The sequence below is a fragment of the Melanerpes formicivorus genome, unplaced genomic scaffold (assembly GCF_026170545.1).
Source record: "Melanerpes formicivorus ecotype bairdi unplaced genomic scaffold, bMelFor1.0.p_v2 SCAF_40, whole genome shotgun sequence".
NCBI lineage: Eukaryota > Metazoa > Chordata > Aves > Piciformes > Picidae > Melanerpes > Melanerpes formicivorus.
In genome coordinates this window covers 3031178-3046988 of record NW_027142392.1, presented here as the reverse complement: position 1 = coordinate 3046988, position 15811 = coordinate 3031178, and the positions used below count along the sequence as shown (strand labels likewise).

Below are 15811 nucleotides of genomic sequence, written 5' to 3'. Positions count from 1 at the left end.
GCATGGCTATTCTTGGCAGAAGACAGCGATAGCAAACTGCTTTGCTTACAATATTCGCAACGCTGAAGTATGTCCTTAACAGAGCAGTACAAAAGTACTGCTGAGCTCTTCAAAATGTGTGAAGAGTTACCCAAAGCACAGGCAAACCTTCACAAAGTCTTTGAAAACACAGACTGAATATTGCAGAAAATGGAAGTGCTAAGTAAGAAATGGAGGGTAAAGCAGGAGAATCCTCCCTGGATCTTAAAGAGCTGGGAAGATCAATGAGGAAATGGAAAACTGACTTACTGTAATTAATATTATAGTCTTTTTATTATTATTATTCTGGCTGTCTTCATACTTGAAGTGTAAAATATGGCTGCATTTTTTCCCTGCTATACATGGTGCTTAGATACAAATCATCTATGGGCTCACGACTACACTTCAGTGATAATAATGACATGGAAGTGTAGACCTGGGATGAGGCAGCATTTATAATGAAAAAGATCAGCTTGGTGAAAGGAAAACTAAAATTGTTTCTATTATAGTACTTTAACTTCTATGCCTCTTAATGCTACTGTGCTTTAGAAATGTGTGTGATTATCATCAGGTATCAGAATCATGAATCATTCCATTTCCCAAGTACATCCCCAGAGAAGAGTTTCAAATGCAGACATCTGAAAGTTCCTAGATTACGTGCTGGAGCTGGAGAGATTGCTTCAAGGTCTTTCATGGATAAACCATCAGCTTTCCTGAGATGGCATTTTACATTGTGCTTCAGAAGTCAGGTGGAGTTACTCTGGTACAAATTGAGGATAGTCCAACACCCTGCTGTTAAGCACTACCTGGGGTTAAAGGCAGGTGAAAAAATATTTGGGTTTTGGCAGGGGGTTTTGTTGCTTTGACTTGGTTTTTGTTTGGTTAGGCTTTTTGGTGGTTGCTTGCTTTGTTTAGTGGGTGGTTTGTTTCAGTTTTGGTGTTTGTTTTGTTTTGCTTTGTTTGTTTTTAAATGTTGTTTCTTTGGTTGGTTGGGGTTTTGTTGTTGTTTTTGGATAGCTGTGTCATGTTGCTGTTTACACAATTTAGTAACTCTACAGACTAGCACTCTCACCAGAATTGTTATTAGCTAGAACTATTGTGTCTACAGTAAGTGCTGAGAAAGACTTTGTTGTCAACAACTAGAGAGTAGTGTCCAAGGATAGGATATTCCTATTCACAGGGATGAATAGGAACCTGGTTTGTTTCATCTCACAGATACATTCTATTCTTTGAAGGATGGAAAAGAGCACAGAGCCTTTCAGTTACCAGATACCTGTTCTTTCATGTTCCTGCAAATCTCTCAGACTTCAAAACCTTAAAAATTAGTTTGGAAAAGTAGAGATGGTTTTCAATTATTCCAATAAGATAGGTCAGAAGGAAAAGGGCTGACAATAAACACTAAAAAGTTAACTGGTTAGGGAGTGGAAGGGAGTAAACAACATTTTCCTTTAATTGTGCAATGTAAACAAAGCGTTCTTTATGAAATTAACCCCAAAATGCAATAAGAGCAAATATAAAACTGTGTTTGCCATGCACATGCTTAGGTTATTAAGTGCCATTGGGCCAGCAGTGTGGAGAATGGAGCACTCAGAAAAAACAGTGATTGCTCTTTCTTCCCCAGTCCTTTGCTGATGTTATTCCTTCAGTACTGCCAGAGAACCTAAGGGAATTTTTGCTACAGATTTTAAATGGCATACATCAAGCACTTTGTATTACAATGTAAGAAGAATATAGTAAAATTTGAAGATTTTCAACTAATTTTGCTTTCTAAGTAGAAGCAGAGTCTTTCAAAAGAAGAATAATTTTATTTTCTTCAATAAGTGAAGACTATGATACACACACAAGCACATATATGAAGAGGATAAACCCAGTAAATATCAAAACTATATCCACTTTACTGTGTTTAGTTTTGCTACTTAATTTCTCTTGGCTGAATCTTGGTGAAGAGAATGATTTTTCCCACGGATTTTTTGAAATAGGAGACTTCCAATAAGCGAAGATAATCTCCCCAAACCAAGTTACCCATCACGAGAGATGCCAGATGCTTGGTGCCTCTGGATTGGAAGCACGGATCTGTACCGACTGTTACCACAGAAATTCACCACTTGTGTTTAAATACCAGCGCTCGTGGGTTTATTCCGTGTTATCTCTAACCTTCAACCGAGTTCTTGGAGCTGTTGAGCAGGAGGAAGTCATGAACCCGCCGCAGCAATTTCTCAAGGAGGTTTCTGCCATCTAGTGGGAAATCCACAGCTGACACCACCACCACACCAACATCCAAACCCTTTGTTTAAAGAGCGGGTGAGCAAGCTGCTCTATCTAACCCCTCAGAGAAACCCCCAAAGGCATTCCACTCCACTAGCATCACCTCTCACAACACGCTTTTTCTGCTCGAGACGCTGCAAAACACTGCCTCTAGACGTGTGGGCTATCCCTTATTGATCCTCACCAATGTCCTTGCCTGTTCAATTGTATTAAGCGAACTGCTTCTGGAGGATATCAAAAGCTGTCAGGTCATAGAGATAGATTTAACACAAAGAAATGAAAAACAATCTTGCTCTTTATGTTTGTGGTTACTACATACTGTAGCTTCCTATAAGGGTTGCCCTATGCTTGCTTCCTCCAGCACGCAAGTATTGACAGCATTAAGAGCTTGCTCTTTCTGCTGCAAAGGAGAAAGCAGAGGAGACCTTTAGAGTCAATTGTATGTCAAATTTTGCCTTTTTTTTTCCTTTTTTTTTTTTAATTTTTTTAATTTTTTTAATTTTTTCTTATTTTTTATTTTTTCTTATTTTTTCATTTTTATTTTCATTATCTTTTTCGCGCCCTACGCGTATGGACTGTGTTACAGCACTACAGAGAAGCGGGAGCAGATTGGTCCCTCACTGCCACAGCTGTCACCAAGTCCTCTCCATATTAAACTAAGCTTGCCGGGCAAACTTCAGGTACCCCACCACGGGCGCGCCCAAGCCCACAGCCAGCCCGCTAGAACGAGAGAAGGCAACGCCAGAGCCTTCCAAGCGTCTGCGGGGGGAGGAAAGGGAGGGTACGGAGGGGGACAGGCGCTCGCCCGCCCGCCGCCATTTCCCGCCTCTCTCCCGGGGGCTGCTGGGAGTTGTAGTAGGGGGCGGAACGAAGATGGCGTCCAGGATCAAAGTGGTGCTGCGGCCGGTGAAGAGCATCGTGGTCCGCTTCTGTCCCTTCGAGACCAATGTGGAGAGCACACGGTGAGGGAGTTGCGGGGGCCAGCGCTGGCCCCGGCCCTGCGGCGGCCTGGGCATGCTCTGTTCTTCAGGTTCGCTCTCGGCGAGGAGACCTTGGCCGGGCTCCCCGGTCTGTAAACCACCCGTTGCCCTTCCTGTGCGTGGGGCGTGGGTTCTGAACGCCTCACGGCAGGTTCGCGGGCTGGACTTTTTGCCTTTAAGTTTACTTACGTCGGGGCGTAGAGGCTGGGTTTGTATGTATCCGCGGTGCGGCCTGTGCCCCTCGCCGTGTTTGGGCGCTGCGGCAGGGCCTGGGGCACAGCGCTGCTCCCTTCTGCCCTTGGGAGCGTGGAGGTCTCCTGTGGAGCGGGGAGAGCGCCCGTGCCAGCCGGCTGCTGCCCAGGCCGCGGCCGTGGCAGGTGCAAAATGAAGCTGTTCAAACTTCTGACAGTGGGGTGCCCGGTCACTTGCTATAACTAGCCAGCAGGAGTATGAAGACCCTGGTAGCAAATCCTGAGGGAAACACCACGTGTTGTTTCCTCTGCAGAAGAACCTCCTTTCCCCCAAACTGCTGCATCTCCTGTACTTTAACGTTTACAATCTTGGTCTTTGAAGGCTTTTATTAGGACTTTGTGGCTTATCTAGTCAGAACCATAACGTCTTGCAATGCACAGCGTGAGTGTCCTGGAAACGCTGTGCATTGCAGATAACTGTCAGTTGTGTTCATTTTGTCACATTTTGGCTTTTCACTTGCTGGCCTGCATCAGAAATGATGTGGCCAGCAAGGAAGTCATTGTGCCCCTGTACTCAGCACTGGTTAGGCCATACCTTGAGTACTGTGTCCAGTTCTGGGCCCCTCAATTTAAGAAGGACATTGAGACTCTTGAACCTGTCCAGAGGAGGGCAACGAGGCTGGGGAGAGGTCTTGAGCACAAGCCCTATGAGGGGAGGCTGAGGGAGCTGGGGTTGCTTAGCCTGGAGAAGAGGAGGCTCAGGGGAGACCTCATGGCTCTCGATAACTACCTGAAAGGAGGTTGTAGCCAGGAGGGGGTTGGTCTCTTCTCCCAGGCAACCAGCATCAGAACAAGAGGACACAGTCTCAAGCTGTGCCAGGGAAGTTTAGGGTTGAGGTGAGGAGAAGGCTCTTCCCAGAAAGAGTTACTGGCCATTGGAATGTGCTGCCCAGGGAGGTTGTGGAGTCCCTGTCCCTGGAGGTGTTCAAAAAGGGATTGGATGTGGCACTTGAAGCCATGGTTTAGTAGTTATGAGGTCTTGGGTGACAGGTTGGACTTGATGATCTCTGAGGTCTTTTCCAACCTTATTGGTTCTATGGAAAAAAGAGAACTTTTTTATCCATTACTAAAATACTTTTTTCTTCAAGAAGGGTAGTGAATTACATCCTTAGAGCTAGACTTAACTGCTGAAGTCTTAGAGTAAGAAAACACAGTGCTTTTGCTGCGTGTTACCAGGGTGCACTCAGTGTTTGTTCTGTGCTGATTTTTGATGGGTCTTTGTGCCCAAGCATTGACCCTTGCATGTAGACGTGCATTTACCAAAGCCTTTGGCTGCCGAGCCTGTAGTCCAAATGCTGTTCATGGGAGAGAAAGGGAGCAACAACTGCTACTGTTAATTACCTACTGGGGCAAGAATCATGCTTCTGGAGTGATGCAAGTTCTGTACCAAACAATTGTAGAATGTTGTTTTGCAGTAGCTTTATAGACACATCTGCTTTTGAAATGACCTTAGTAACACAAGTAAACTCTTAATGCCTTTTAACCTACCAGAATGTCAAGCAGCTGTCTTGCACTTCAGATATCTACAGGAGACTGATGACATTAAATCAATAAATGTTTTCTCAAACCTAAACAATAAATAATTGGCAAGCAACTGGTGTATAAAGAAAAATGAGAACTGCTTTACTGAGTATTCAAATTGCTGAGAGAAAGGCAGGAAGTGCATGCACTGTATTTTTGCAGACCCCTTTGGTGTGCTTTGTACACATTAGCACCTAAGGACTATCCATTTGGATTTTAGAGAGTGATTATCTTGTAAGATGTATCTGTCTGAAGTTACTAAATACAAATCCTCTTTTGCCTGTGCTTTTGTTGCCCAGCAACGTGGAGATTTCTATCTGCAACCTACTTAAATGTATTTTCAAATATATTTTCAGAAAATTTCTTCAGTGTATAAACCATAAAAAAATCCAAGCCACTAACAGGAACTGTGAAGTGACTGCTGACGTGAGACACGACGGGTCTGAGCCACTTGTAGATGTTAAGTTTGGTAAGGAGTTGCTCTTAAAACTTGAGCAAAGAGCCCCCAAAACAACAAACCCTTGTGCATTTGTGTTGCTATGATGATATTTTCTCTCTGATTGTTTCTTTTTATTGTGGTTACTTTTTTTTTTGTCCTGGTGTGTAGCTAGATGTTGGGCAGCTGGGAGGGAGAAAGGAAGAGGGAGTCACTAGCAGCCTGATGTCTGCATAAACATGCCTGTATGTCTCTGTACGACATACAGTTTGATCTAAGGTCAACTAAATGTAAGAACTGACTTAACTTTAAGGCTAAATATCCTTTTGTGTGACATACAAGCTGCAACAGGGGAAGTTTAGGCTTGAGGTGAGGAGAAAGTTCTTCACCGAGAGAGTCATTTGCCATTGGAATGTGCTGCCCAGGGAGGTGGTGGAGTCACCATCCCTGGAGGTGTTCAAGAGGGGATTGGATGTGGCACTTGGTCTGTGGTGACAGGTTGGTCTCAGTGATCTTTGAGGTCTCTTCCAACCTTAGTGATACTGTGATACTTGTGTGGTGACAGGTACAGCTCCAGGGAACAAAGTGCAGCTCTGTTTGGATGTAAGGATCTGTTCACTTTCTGTGAGTTTTTTTGTAGATGTCCCTGGTGGTGGCATCTCAGTCTTGAGAACAGAGAAGCTGAATACCTTTGGTTGCTTATGCAACTGAGTAACTTACTCTGCAGTCTGAAGGAACTGCTCATATAGCTATGACCATACATGTGCAGATGGACTTGCAGAATGAAGTCAAGTGATGCATGAGAAATGTTTGGTTTCCTTTGAGGGTATGGTGAACAGGCAGGGAACTGATAGTGGAGATTTCATCAGTTCTGGGAGCAGCCCAGATTCCAGGCTGTGAACAGATGGCTGTAATCTGCTTTTGTCCTTTTCTCTGGCTGCATCTTCCTCCCTGCTGTGCTGTAATGGACCGGTATGTCATGGAGCCCATTAAAGTTCTCATTATTATCGATTCTTGCTACGTGCTTTTCTGTAACTTCCATATATTTACTGAATCAGTAGAAGTATCAAGAGTGTTGTCTGTACTTCATTTTGTTTAGGAAAGTCTAATTATTTCAGTGTTGACATTGCTTGTTTCCCCCCTCCTCCACGCCTCTCCCTTTCCTGTCCTTGTCCTAACTGTGATGCGTTAAGACTTAAGCAGTAAAGCTTAGTGTTTCCTCGCAGCATAAAACCAAACCAATTTATTTCACTGATGCCAGGAGCTACAGCCCTGAACTCTTCATTTTCTGTGAGCTAATTAATTTCCAGGTGAAGGGTTTTGAGGCCTTATAGTTGGCAGACATGGGGCTGGAACTTGGATAGCCTCACACTGGTGCTGCACTGTATGGGTTCGGGGATGGCTTTTGTGTTTGCAAGCCTGGCAAAAATTAGATAATTAACTTGGGTACAATACTGCCTCTTCCTTCTCTTTAAATAGTTGCTTTTGGAATGCTAGAATTTCTAGTGCCCTCTTGTTTGTTTTGGGCTGGGTTTGGTGGTTTTGTTTTTGGGTTTTTTATTATTATACCCACCAGCCTGTGTAAACCAATTCATTGTCTTGGCTAAAGAAGTAAGTTAAACAGACCATAGAAAACAGGCTGCTGAAGTGCTGAGCCATGTATGGAAATTATGCCTTCTGTTAGGTGACTTTGGGGGCATAGTATGAGCCATTGTCATCAAACATGTGCTCTTGCTATAGGTATAGCTAAAGAAATGTTCCAGGTTTTCAGTATTCAGTATCACTAAGGTTGGAAGAGACCTCAAAGATCATCAAGTCCAACCTGTCACCACATGACCTCATGACTAGAGTAGGGAGGACACTACTGCCCACATTTTCAATAATGCAGTACAGAGGTGTGTTGTGTGCAGTTCAATGTGTTTGGTTGGTGGTGGTGCATAATCAGATTCCTTGGTAGATGGAGTACTTTCTAATCAGACCAGATGAACAGGATATTTGGGTTTATTGCACACTGAAGGAGTTGTGACTTAGACTTTGTGACTTCTTAACACTTTTTGCTTTACAGCTGATGGAGACCGTTTGATAATGAAGGGAGCCAACTTGACAACAATAGAGATGTTATCAGCATTGGGGTCCAGATGTAGTATGAAAGACCTTAAGGAAGAACAGAAAAGCAAGAAGAGTCCCTGAAGAGCAGAAAACAGTGTGTTTGCATTTACATGTGCTAAACCCAGCAGGCTGCACAGAAGGCTTTTTCTCCTGTGTGACTGAAAGAGAGAGAGATGGCCAAAACACCGACCAGTTTAACATGCAGCATGAGGAACCACTTAAATGTTGCCCACCCTCCTCTGAGGGAAAACACAGTGGATCAACCAATCTTCTAATGCTGGTGGGCCAGAGTGAGTTAAGGTGCATGAATGCATCTTTCCAAACATCTGCCTCAGTTGTCTGCATGGTATCACATGTATTTGCATATGAATGTGATTAATGCACATTACCTATTAAATTAAGATGGCACTGAAGACAGGTCTCTTTGGACGTCATTTCCTACAATGTTTCTGTACAGTGGAATGCACACTATGTTTGGAATGCTTATTATTTGTCAAAAGCATTAAATAAAAATAGCCAAATAAAACTTGGAAAGTTTTCATTGTTGACCTAGCTGAGCAAGTTGCAAGTTGCAGTGTGCCCAGGCAGCCAAGAGGGCCGATGGCATCCTGGCCCGCATCAAGAACAGTGTGGCCAGCAGGAGCAGGGAGGTCATTCTGCCCCTGTACACTGCACTGGTTAGGCCACACCTTGAGTCCTGTGCCCAGTTCTGGGCCCCTCACTTCAGGAAGGAGGTTGACTTGCTGGAACGAGTCCAGAGAAGGGCAACGAAGTTGGTGAGGGGCTTGGAACACAGCCCTGTGAGGAGAGACTGAAGGAGCTGGGGCTGCTTAGCCTGGAGAGGAGGAGACTCAGGGGTGACCTTATCACTCTCTACAACTACCTGAAGGGAGGTTGTAGCCAGGCAGAGGTTGGTCTCTTCTCCCAGGCAGCCAGTACCAGAACAAGAGGACACAGTCTCAGGCTGCGCCAGGGGAGGTTTAGGTTGGATGTTAGGAAGAAGTTCTATACAGAGAGAGTGATTGCCCATTGGAAAGGGCTGCCCAAGGAGGTAGTGGAGTCACCATCATTGGAGGTGTTCAGCAGGAGACTTGATGGGGTGCTTGGTGCCATGGGTTAGTTGTTTAGGTGGGTTGGATTGGTTGATGGGTTGGATGTGATGATCTTGGAGGTCTCTTCCAACCTGGTTTATTCTATTCTAAGTAGAGGGTGGATTTTAGAATGCTGTTTATAACCCACCTGTTGCTAAGTCCCTGCCATTTTCTTCCTCTCTTTTTTTCAAGGAAGTGCAACATTTGCTGAATGTAAATTCAGCTCAGCAATTAGAGTAACAAGATAATGGGACTGTGAACACAGTGCAGCTACTCAGCCTGCATGAAAGGCAAAGATGTTAGGGTTTTGTGATAATTGGGGTAGAGGACTATCTTTGAAGTTCAATTTTTTCTTAGTATTTTTGTCATTCACTTTGGGGAGATTTCATTAAATGTTTTATAAAGATCAAAGAGAGAGCTTTATGTAGTGTTTACAGCTCTTTGTTCAACTCTGTTATTTACTAAAGTAAGTGCTTAGGTGTCTCATCTGCCCGAGGAGGTGGTGGAGTCACCATCACTGGAGGTGTTCAGGAGGAGACTTGATGGGGTGCTTGGTTGCATGGGTTAGTTGATTAGGTGGTGGTGGATGATAGGTTGGACATGATGATCTTGAAGGTTTCTTCCAACCTGGTCTATTCTATTCTATTCTATTCTATTCTATTCTATTCTATTCTATTCTATTCTATTCTATTCTATTCTATTCTATTCTATTCTATTCTATTCTATTCTATTCTATTCTATTCTATTCTTACTGCAAAGCTGTGGGGTTGGGAGGATTGGTATCTCCTCAGCCCGTGTGGGTGAAGATGTCAGCTGCACCTCTGTCTCACGTGCACCAGTTTTGTTCTGCTTCAATTCATAATGAAAATGGAGTTAAGGTTCCAGTATTGATACTTGCAGATACAGTACCATCAACACCAGGTAGCACTCCTGCCCAGCTTCTACAGAAAAGTAGCACAGGTATTTCCAAAGGTCCTGTGACAGCAGATTTAGGGCATGAATATGAAACTAGTTTGACCTTACTTTTAAATGGTTACTCTTTAAAAGCAAGTTTTAAATACTACTGGCAAGGTAGTTTCTTGCAACAGGATTCTGAGCTCAAGGTGTCCCATGTTGAAGAAGCAGAGCTGCGCTAAAGATGATGATATTTTATGGTGGCCTCCTCTGTGTGTTTGCAACAAATAGGAGAGTGAGCTAAGATGATTGGGGCAGAGGTCAGTGAAATTTAGATGTGGGAGCAGTGGCTGTGAACGACTTACTCTGGGCTGAATGCCTTCTCTGCACTCTTGCCCTCTTTTTCGTTAGGCCACCAACTCTTCCAAGTGTTCTCAGAGTGCTGAGGTCCTGAATGGTTGGACTTGATCTCAAAGGAAGGTCTTTTCTGACCAAAGTGATTCTATGAGAGCAGGTGATGACATAAAAATGTCTAGATCTCTAATACCTGGAGAGGGAAAACCATGGCTAGAATCACCTTAGACCTGTTTATCCTACAATTCCTGTTTTACAAGTTCTTGTCCTGAAAGAGATGAATGTGCCATTCAAGTAACTGTAGCTGGTCAAGGTACTTCCTTTTAAAATACCTACAGAGCTGTTTCTAGCAAAAGGTAATGCTCTCTGCATTCAAGATTTCAACTGGGAGCAGCATTGTCAGTCAACATTTCCATAGCAAGTCTGAACTACTACCTGGCCCAAATATCTCTAAAATGGCAATGTCCTGATGCCTGTCTGGCAAGGTGGAAACAAGCAGCAACATGCTTTCAGAGATGGTTCATGCTGCCAGTGCAAATTCTGTTCCTTGTCACAATCTGAATTTGGGCAATTTTCATGTAGGAAAAACTGGGTAGAACACAGCAGTGCTGTACAAATCCCACTGGAGGAGTGAGGGATGATTTAAACCTCAAATACTGTGAAATTGTTACAGTCTGATAGGCTTTTGCTGTGTGTGGGCATTCAAAATACCAGATAATTGCCCACAAGCAATTTGTCCAGTTGGATGTGGAAGAATGCATTAGTTCTGGCTGGCTTTTCCTAGTTCTTCCCCTTTAGTGTGTGTGAATTCTGAATGACCAGGGAGTTTATGTGGTAAAAAGAAGCCTCCCAAAATGTAAAAGTAAATATCCTTGGACTGTGTTAAGCAGTTCTCAAGACTTTTGCTCCCAAATGTATCTTCTGCATGCAGGCTTTCCCTGTGCAGATGGACACAACCCTCACAGTTTAAGAATTGTTACTGTCCACCTCATCAACTACAAGTGTGACCAGTTTCCCTGGGTGCTGGGCCCTGCTTCTCCACTGGGTGGTTTGGAGTCACTTTCAGGCTGACAGGTCACCATCAGCAGTGCCTCACTCAGCTGCACACTGCTCCCCTCCCTACCTCTTCTGGCATGATAGCCTTTGTCCTCCCTGATACTATCTGGTCTCACTTTTCCAGCTGGAAGGCCTGACTCACTCTTCTGAGCCATTTTCGTTGTCTGCCACAAGGTTACAGCAGCTTCAAGGAGCCAAGGTGCTTTGCTCCTGGTAGACCACTACAACTTGTCCTTGCACAGCCTCCCTCAGTGTGCTGAAAAATGTTGGGACAGGGCAGGACAAATGCTTCTGATTGTCATTAACTCAACAGCAAGTTATCTTTACATTGAGCTGGTCTTCTCAAGGTTTCCCAAAACTAAATCTGTGTCCCCAGATAGATGTTGGAGGCATGAGGGCAAACCAGTTTCTGGCCATTTATGATCATGTCTCTGGTCTCAAAGAGATACATGAAAGCAGAGTTAAGGTGAGCACAGAGAGTCTGCTTGACTTCAAGTGCTGCCAGCAGAGGTTAATGGCATATCAAAGGACATATCTGCTTTATGCTTCAACTGGATCAAGCAAGTTTGACTTGCTTAAATGTGTAAAGAACAAAATAGCTGGACAAGAGGACTAGGAGTTCTGCTTGTGAAGGGAGGACTCAGTCAATAGGAGCAAAGCCTGGGGAAGATGAGTCCTTCACAAACAGGTTTTCACAACTCAGACTGGTAGTCCCTGTAGGAATTTTAGAGGATAGGCAGGTTCTTCCCTTCCTTCCTTAGGTGCTACTGCTCTGATTGTTTTGACCCTCCCACCTGTTATTGAAAGACCAACCTTACTGTGAAAATAGCACAGCCAGCGTGCAAAGCCAGCACGCTGTTTCAAACCCAGCCCTAGCACAGACACATTGAGTTGTCTTTTCACTACTGCTGAGCCCCAGCTGTTCAGATCACTTGCATGAATACAATAAATCATGTTTGTGAAATTTATGAAGTCTCTTTTTCTAGGTGGAGCTTTGTAGAACTTGTCTTCAGAATCCATTTCTTTAAGAAATTTCACAGTAGTTACTGGAAACGGTAAATACAAGAACCAGATGATTAATTCTCCTCTCCTTCACATAGCTAGATCAGTGTCAAGCTGCACATACAAAAATGTCGTAATGGGTACTAGAAACCATCTTGTGGCAGAAGTATAGGAGAAAATCAAGGAACTGTGATGTAATTTCTTATCTCCTTACAGATTTTCTTTGGCCTAGATGTCAGATATGTAAGATCCTATCTTGAGGATGAATGAATCAAGGACCTAAACCCAAACAGCATGAGGCTTTTCAAGTGGAGAGTATCTGCTGGTTTTGCATGATTGCCTGAGGTGCCAGAGGCAAGAATTTTCTTAGAAGATCTTATGAACATGCTTGGCAAACCTGGTGTGCTGGCAATGGGATAATAGTAAAAACTGGCTTTAGCTTCCAAGTGGGTTTCCCCCCTCTGCCCCCAGATTCTCCTACTGGCCATAAAAGAGGAGGTCGTCTCCAAAAGGCAAGTCTGAACTGGAAGCTAATGCCTCAGCTGTCTTTTCCAGCTGTGTGCAGCTGTGGGGAGACTTGTGCTTTTGGTCAAAAAAAAAAAAGGCAGAAAAAAAAAAGGCATCAATAGTGCCCTGGGCAACTATTTCACATCCAAGCCCTCATTGCTCCAGAATGAAGTCCCTTGGGAGCCCTGACCTGGTAGACAAGCTACACATACTCTGAACACCTTATGGCAGGATTTTGCTCAACATGAAGAGCAGCACTTGGTGGTTGTAGCCCCTCTCACTCCAGTGCTGGTATACACATCCTGTCTCAGACCCTCTATTGGCCAGCAGGAGCAGGGAGGTCATTCTGCCCCTGTACACTGCACTGGTTAGGCCACACCTCGAGTACTGTGTCCAGTTCTGGGCCCTTCAGTTTAGGAAGGAGGTTGACTTGCTGGAACGAGTCCAGAGAAGGGCAACAAAGTTGGTGAGGGGCTTAGAACACAAGCCCGATGAGGAGAGACTGAGGGAGCTGGGGCTGCTTAGCCTGGAGAAGAGGAGGCTCAGGGGTGACCATATTACTCTCTACAACTACCTGAAGGGAGGTTGTAGACAGGCAGAGGTTGGTCTCTTCTCCCAGGCAATCAGCACCAGAACAAGAGGACACAGTCTCGAGCTGCGCCAGGGGAAGTTTAGGCTGGAGGTTAGGAGGAATTTTTACACAGAGAGAGTGATTGCCCATTGGAATGGGCTGCCTGACGAGGTGGTGGAGTCACCATCACTGGAGGTGTTCAGGAGACTTGATAGGGTGCTTGGTGCCATGGTTTAGTTGGTTGGGTGGTGTTGGATGATAGGTTGGACACGATGAGCTTGGAGGTCTCTTCCAACCTGGTTTATTCCATTCCATTCCATTCCATTCCATTCCATTCCAGATGAGTGTCAGGCTCTGCTCTCCCAGTTTCTACACCTGTGATGCTCTTCTTTGTGACATCCCAAGAATGCAAAGTAGGGAAATTTATATAACTCTAAATTAAACTTTGTTTTTAGATGAGGTTACCTTCACAGTTGTCAATGAAAATCTTTAATAATGTAGCTCATAATAAGCAATCAAAAAACCCAAACCCAACCCTAAAACTTGATACACTCTTTCTGAAATCCATTAGGCACATCTGCAATCCGTGATTCTAAATTTCACGGGCTGATTACTTATCATTGGTAGAACAATTTCTTTTACCATTGTTTATTCCAAATCATGTTCCCATTCCTTGTCCTTATGTCCTTACAGCTCTGTACCACACAGAAAGGACAAAGCTGTTTTGTGTTTGGTTCAGTCTTAGTTCCAGAGCTTTGGGATAATACTTTGTACATCTGAGATTTCTTTGTACATCTGAGATTGTATACATCTGTGATGGCTTTTTAGCCGTGTCAGAGTACTCTCTTTCTGAAAGTCTCCTCTGTGAGCAGGTATTCCCTGCTAATAGGCTTTTGCTTTATGTGGATCAAATGCCTTTTCAGTGCTAAAACTACACCTATGGGCCATTTGTAGCCATCCTGATCTCTGCAGGAGACAGAGATCTTCCATTTTTTAACGTTGCAATGACTATGCTGATTGTCAAGTTCTGAAGGTAAACATAAATAGTTTTATACTGATGTGTGGATGTTTGCTATTCAGGGTAGATAGTGCTGCTAAATACAGAGGGTTTTCAAAGCTTCCAAAGGTAAACACAAGCTTGCTTATCTGCAGTCACTATGGAGCTAGTCTGGAGATGATGTCAGGTTGTTTTTGTCTGGAATGAGGAAAATGAAGCCTGGAGTGCTTTTTCTGGTCACTGCAGGCTCTGGAGCTTTCTCTCCTGTGACTGATGCAAGGTGCAACCAGTGAGCTGTCACCCCATAAATTTTGTCCTGGATGTGGGTGTTTCCCTTTAAGCTGGCTTTGGAGGTGCTGCTGGCAGCCTGGAGGACACAGAGTGAGGCCACTGCATGTTAATTGCATTATTGTAATGCTCGGGGGCATCAGCCAGGGCCAGGGCTCTGCTTGGCTCGGGTCTCAGCACTGAGCCTGCCAGGCCCAGACACCTGTCCACCCACAGCAGAGGCAGCAGTGGCCAGATCCACAGCAAAGGCTGCTCAGACCCATGCTCCTTGGGCTAAACTGTGCTGGGGAGCAGGATGGCTTTGTTTCGACTTGAAAACCGAGATGTGGCATACAAAATTCATTGATAAAACACAAGCCATGCCCAGCTCTTCCAGCTCAGAGGTAATGAAATGCTGATACACTAGAAGATCTTGTGCCTATTGACATACAAATGAAAACCTGTAGGTTCATGTGTTGTTTCATAAACCCTGATCTAGTATTGCCCAAACACAGCTCCTGCGCTGGAGTAAAGTCTACCTGGGCCAGCTATGCAACTGTAGCACATGTTTCATCATGTCTGCTTAGTGACGACAAGGCTGGGAAGGGAAAACCACACTTGTACAACAAGGAAACAGAAACAAAGCTGTGCTGTCTGTGCAATTTTTTTCATCCATGCCCTGCGGGTGAGTAGCTATTATTCATGGGATGCTTTAACTATTTTCACAGCTAAGGACAAGCCAGAAAGTAATGTTTGGGCTGTGGTGTACAGCTTCCCTGGCAATTTTTTAAGGCTTTCTTAAGAACTCATCTTGTCTAGAAGCCTACCACTTAGAGAAGGTACTATACATACATGATGTCTGTATACTAGAAGCAAAGGAAGATCCTCCCTTTTGCACAGTACAGCAAAGTATATCAGATTGGTTTCCTTCCAAGTTAAACGTGTGGGCAGTTTCATGAGTAAAGGTCTAGGGAAAAACTTACACCTCCTATGCAACCTGATCCAGAGATACATTGCAGACCAGAAGGTGGTGGTGCTCTGCCCTGCCCAAGCAGCAGGGGCTGTGACTTGGGTAGATGAAATATGGCTGACCTTGCATGCAGTGGGTAATCCTAAGGCTACGTGAAGAGAAACCTCAAGCACTGCTGGTTACAGCTTCCCAGCTCTCAGGTCAGACGAAGCCTCACTGCACGTCGCACACTTGCCTAAAGGACTAGAATGAAGGTCTCTCTGCACTCTTTTCCCTTGGTCCTTTTTTTTTTTTTTTTTTCTGGTGTGTAATATCTCCTCCCCACCCCCAGATCAAGGGCTTGACTACCTCAGGAAAACATTCACCCTGGCAGGCCCAGGGATGCCGAGGTGGTGGTTGCTCCTAACTGTGGCTACGTGCTTTCCGTGCAGCTAATTTCCACAGAAAAACTTACACTTCTCCTTGCAACTTTGATTCTCCTTCTCTTCAACAACATATAGTCTAACATGGAAATGAGCAAAG

The 15811-nt window shown here is 44.4% G+C and overlaps 1 protein-coding gene across 1 annotated transcript; it reads left to right on the top strand.

Moving 5' to 3' along the window:
- Positions 1 to 3121: 3121 nt before the first annotated feature.
- On the top strand, positions 3122 to 7993 carry MRPL53 (mitochondrial ribosomal protein L53). The gene is made up of 3 exons (XM_068158560.1): positions 3122 to 3245; positions 5392 to 5504; positions 7537 to 7993. The coding sequence occupies exons 1-3, from the start codon at positions 3157 to 3159 to the stop codon at positions 7659 to 7661; spliced, it is 327 nt and encodes a 108-aa protein (XP_068014661.1). The 5' UTR covers positions 3122 to 3156; the 3' UTR covers positions 7662 to 7993.
- Positions 7994 to 15811: the final 7818 nt, after the last annotated feature.

Coding starts and splice junctions, on each gene's coding strand:
- MRPL53 (XM_068158560.1), top strand. CDS start 3,157: ATGGCGTCCAGGATCAAAGTGGTGCTGCGGCCGGTGAAGAGCATCGTG. Junction 3,246..5,391: donor ACCAATGTGGAGAGCACACG/GTGAGGGAGTTG, acceptor ATATATTTTCAG/AAAATTTCTTCAGTGTATAA. Junction 5,505..7,536: donor ACTTGTAGATGTTAAGTTTG/GTAAGGAGTTGC, acceptor TTTGCTTTACAG/CTGATGGAGACCGTTTGATA.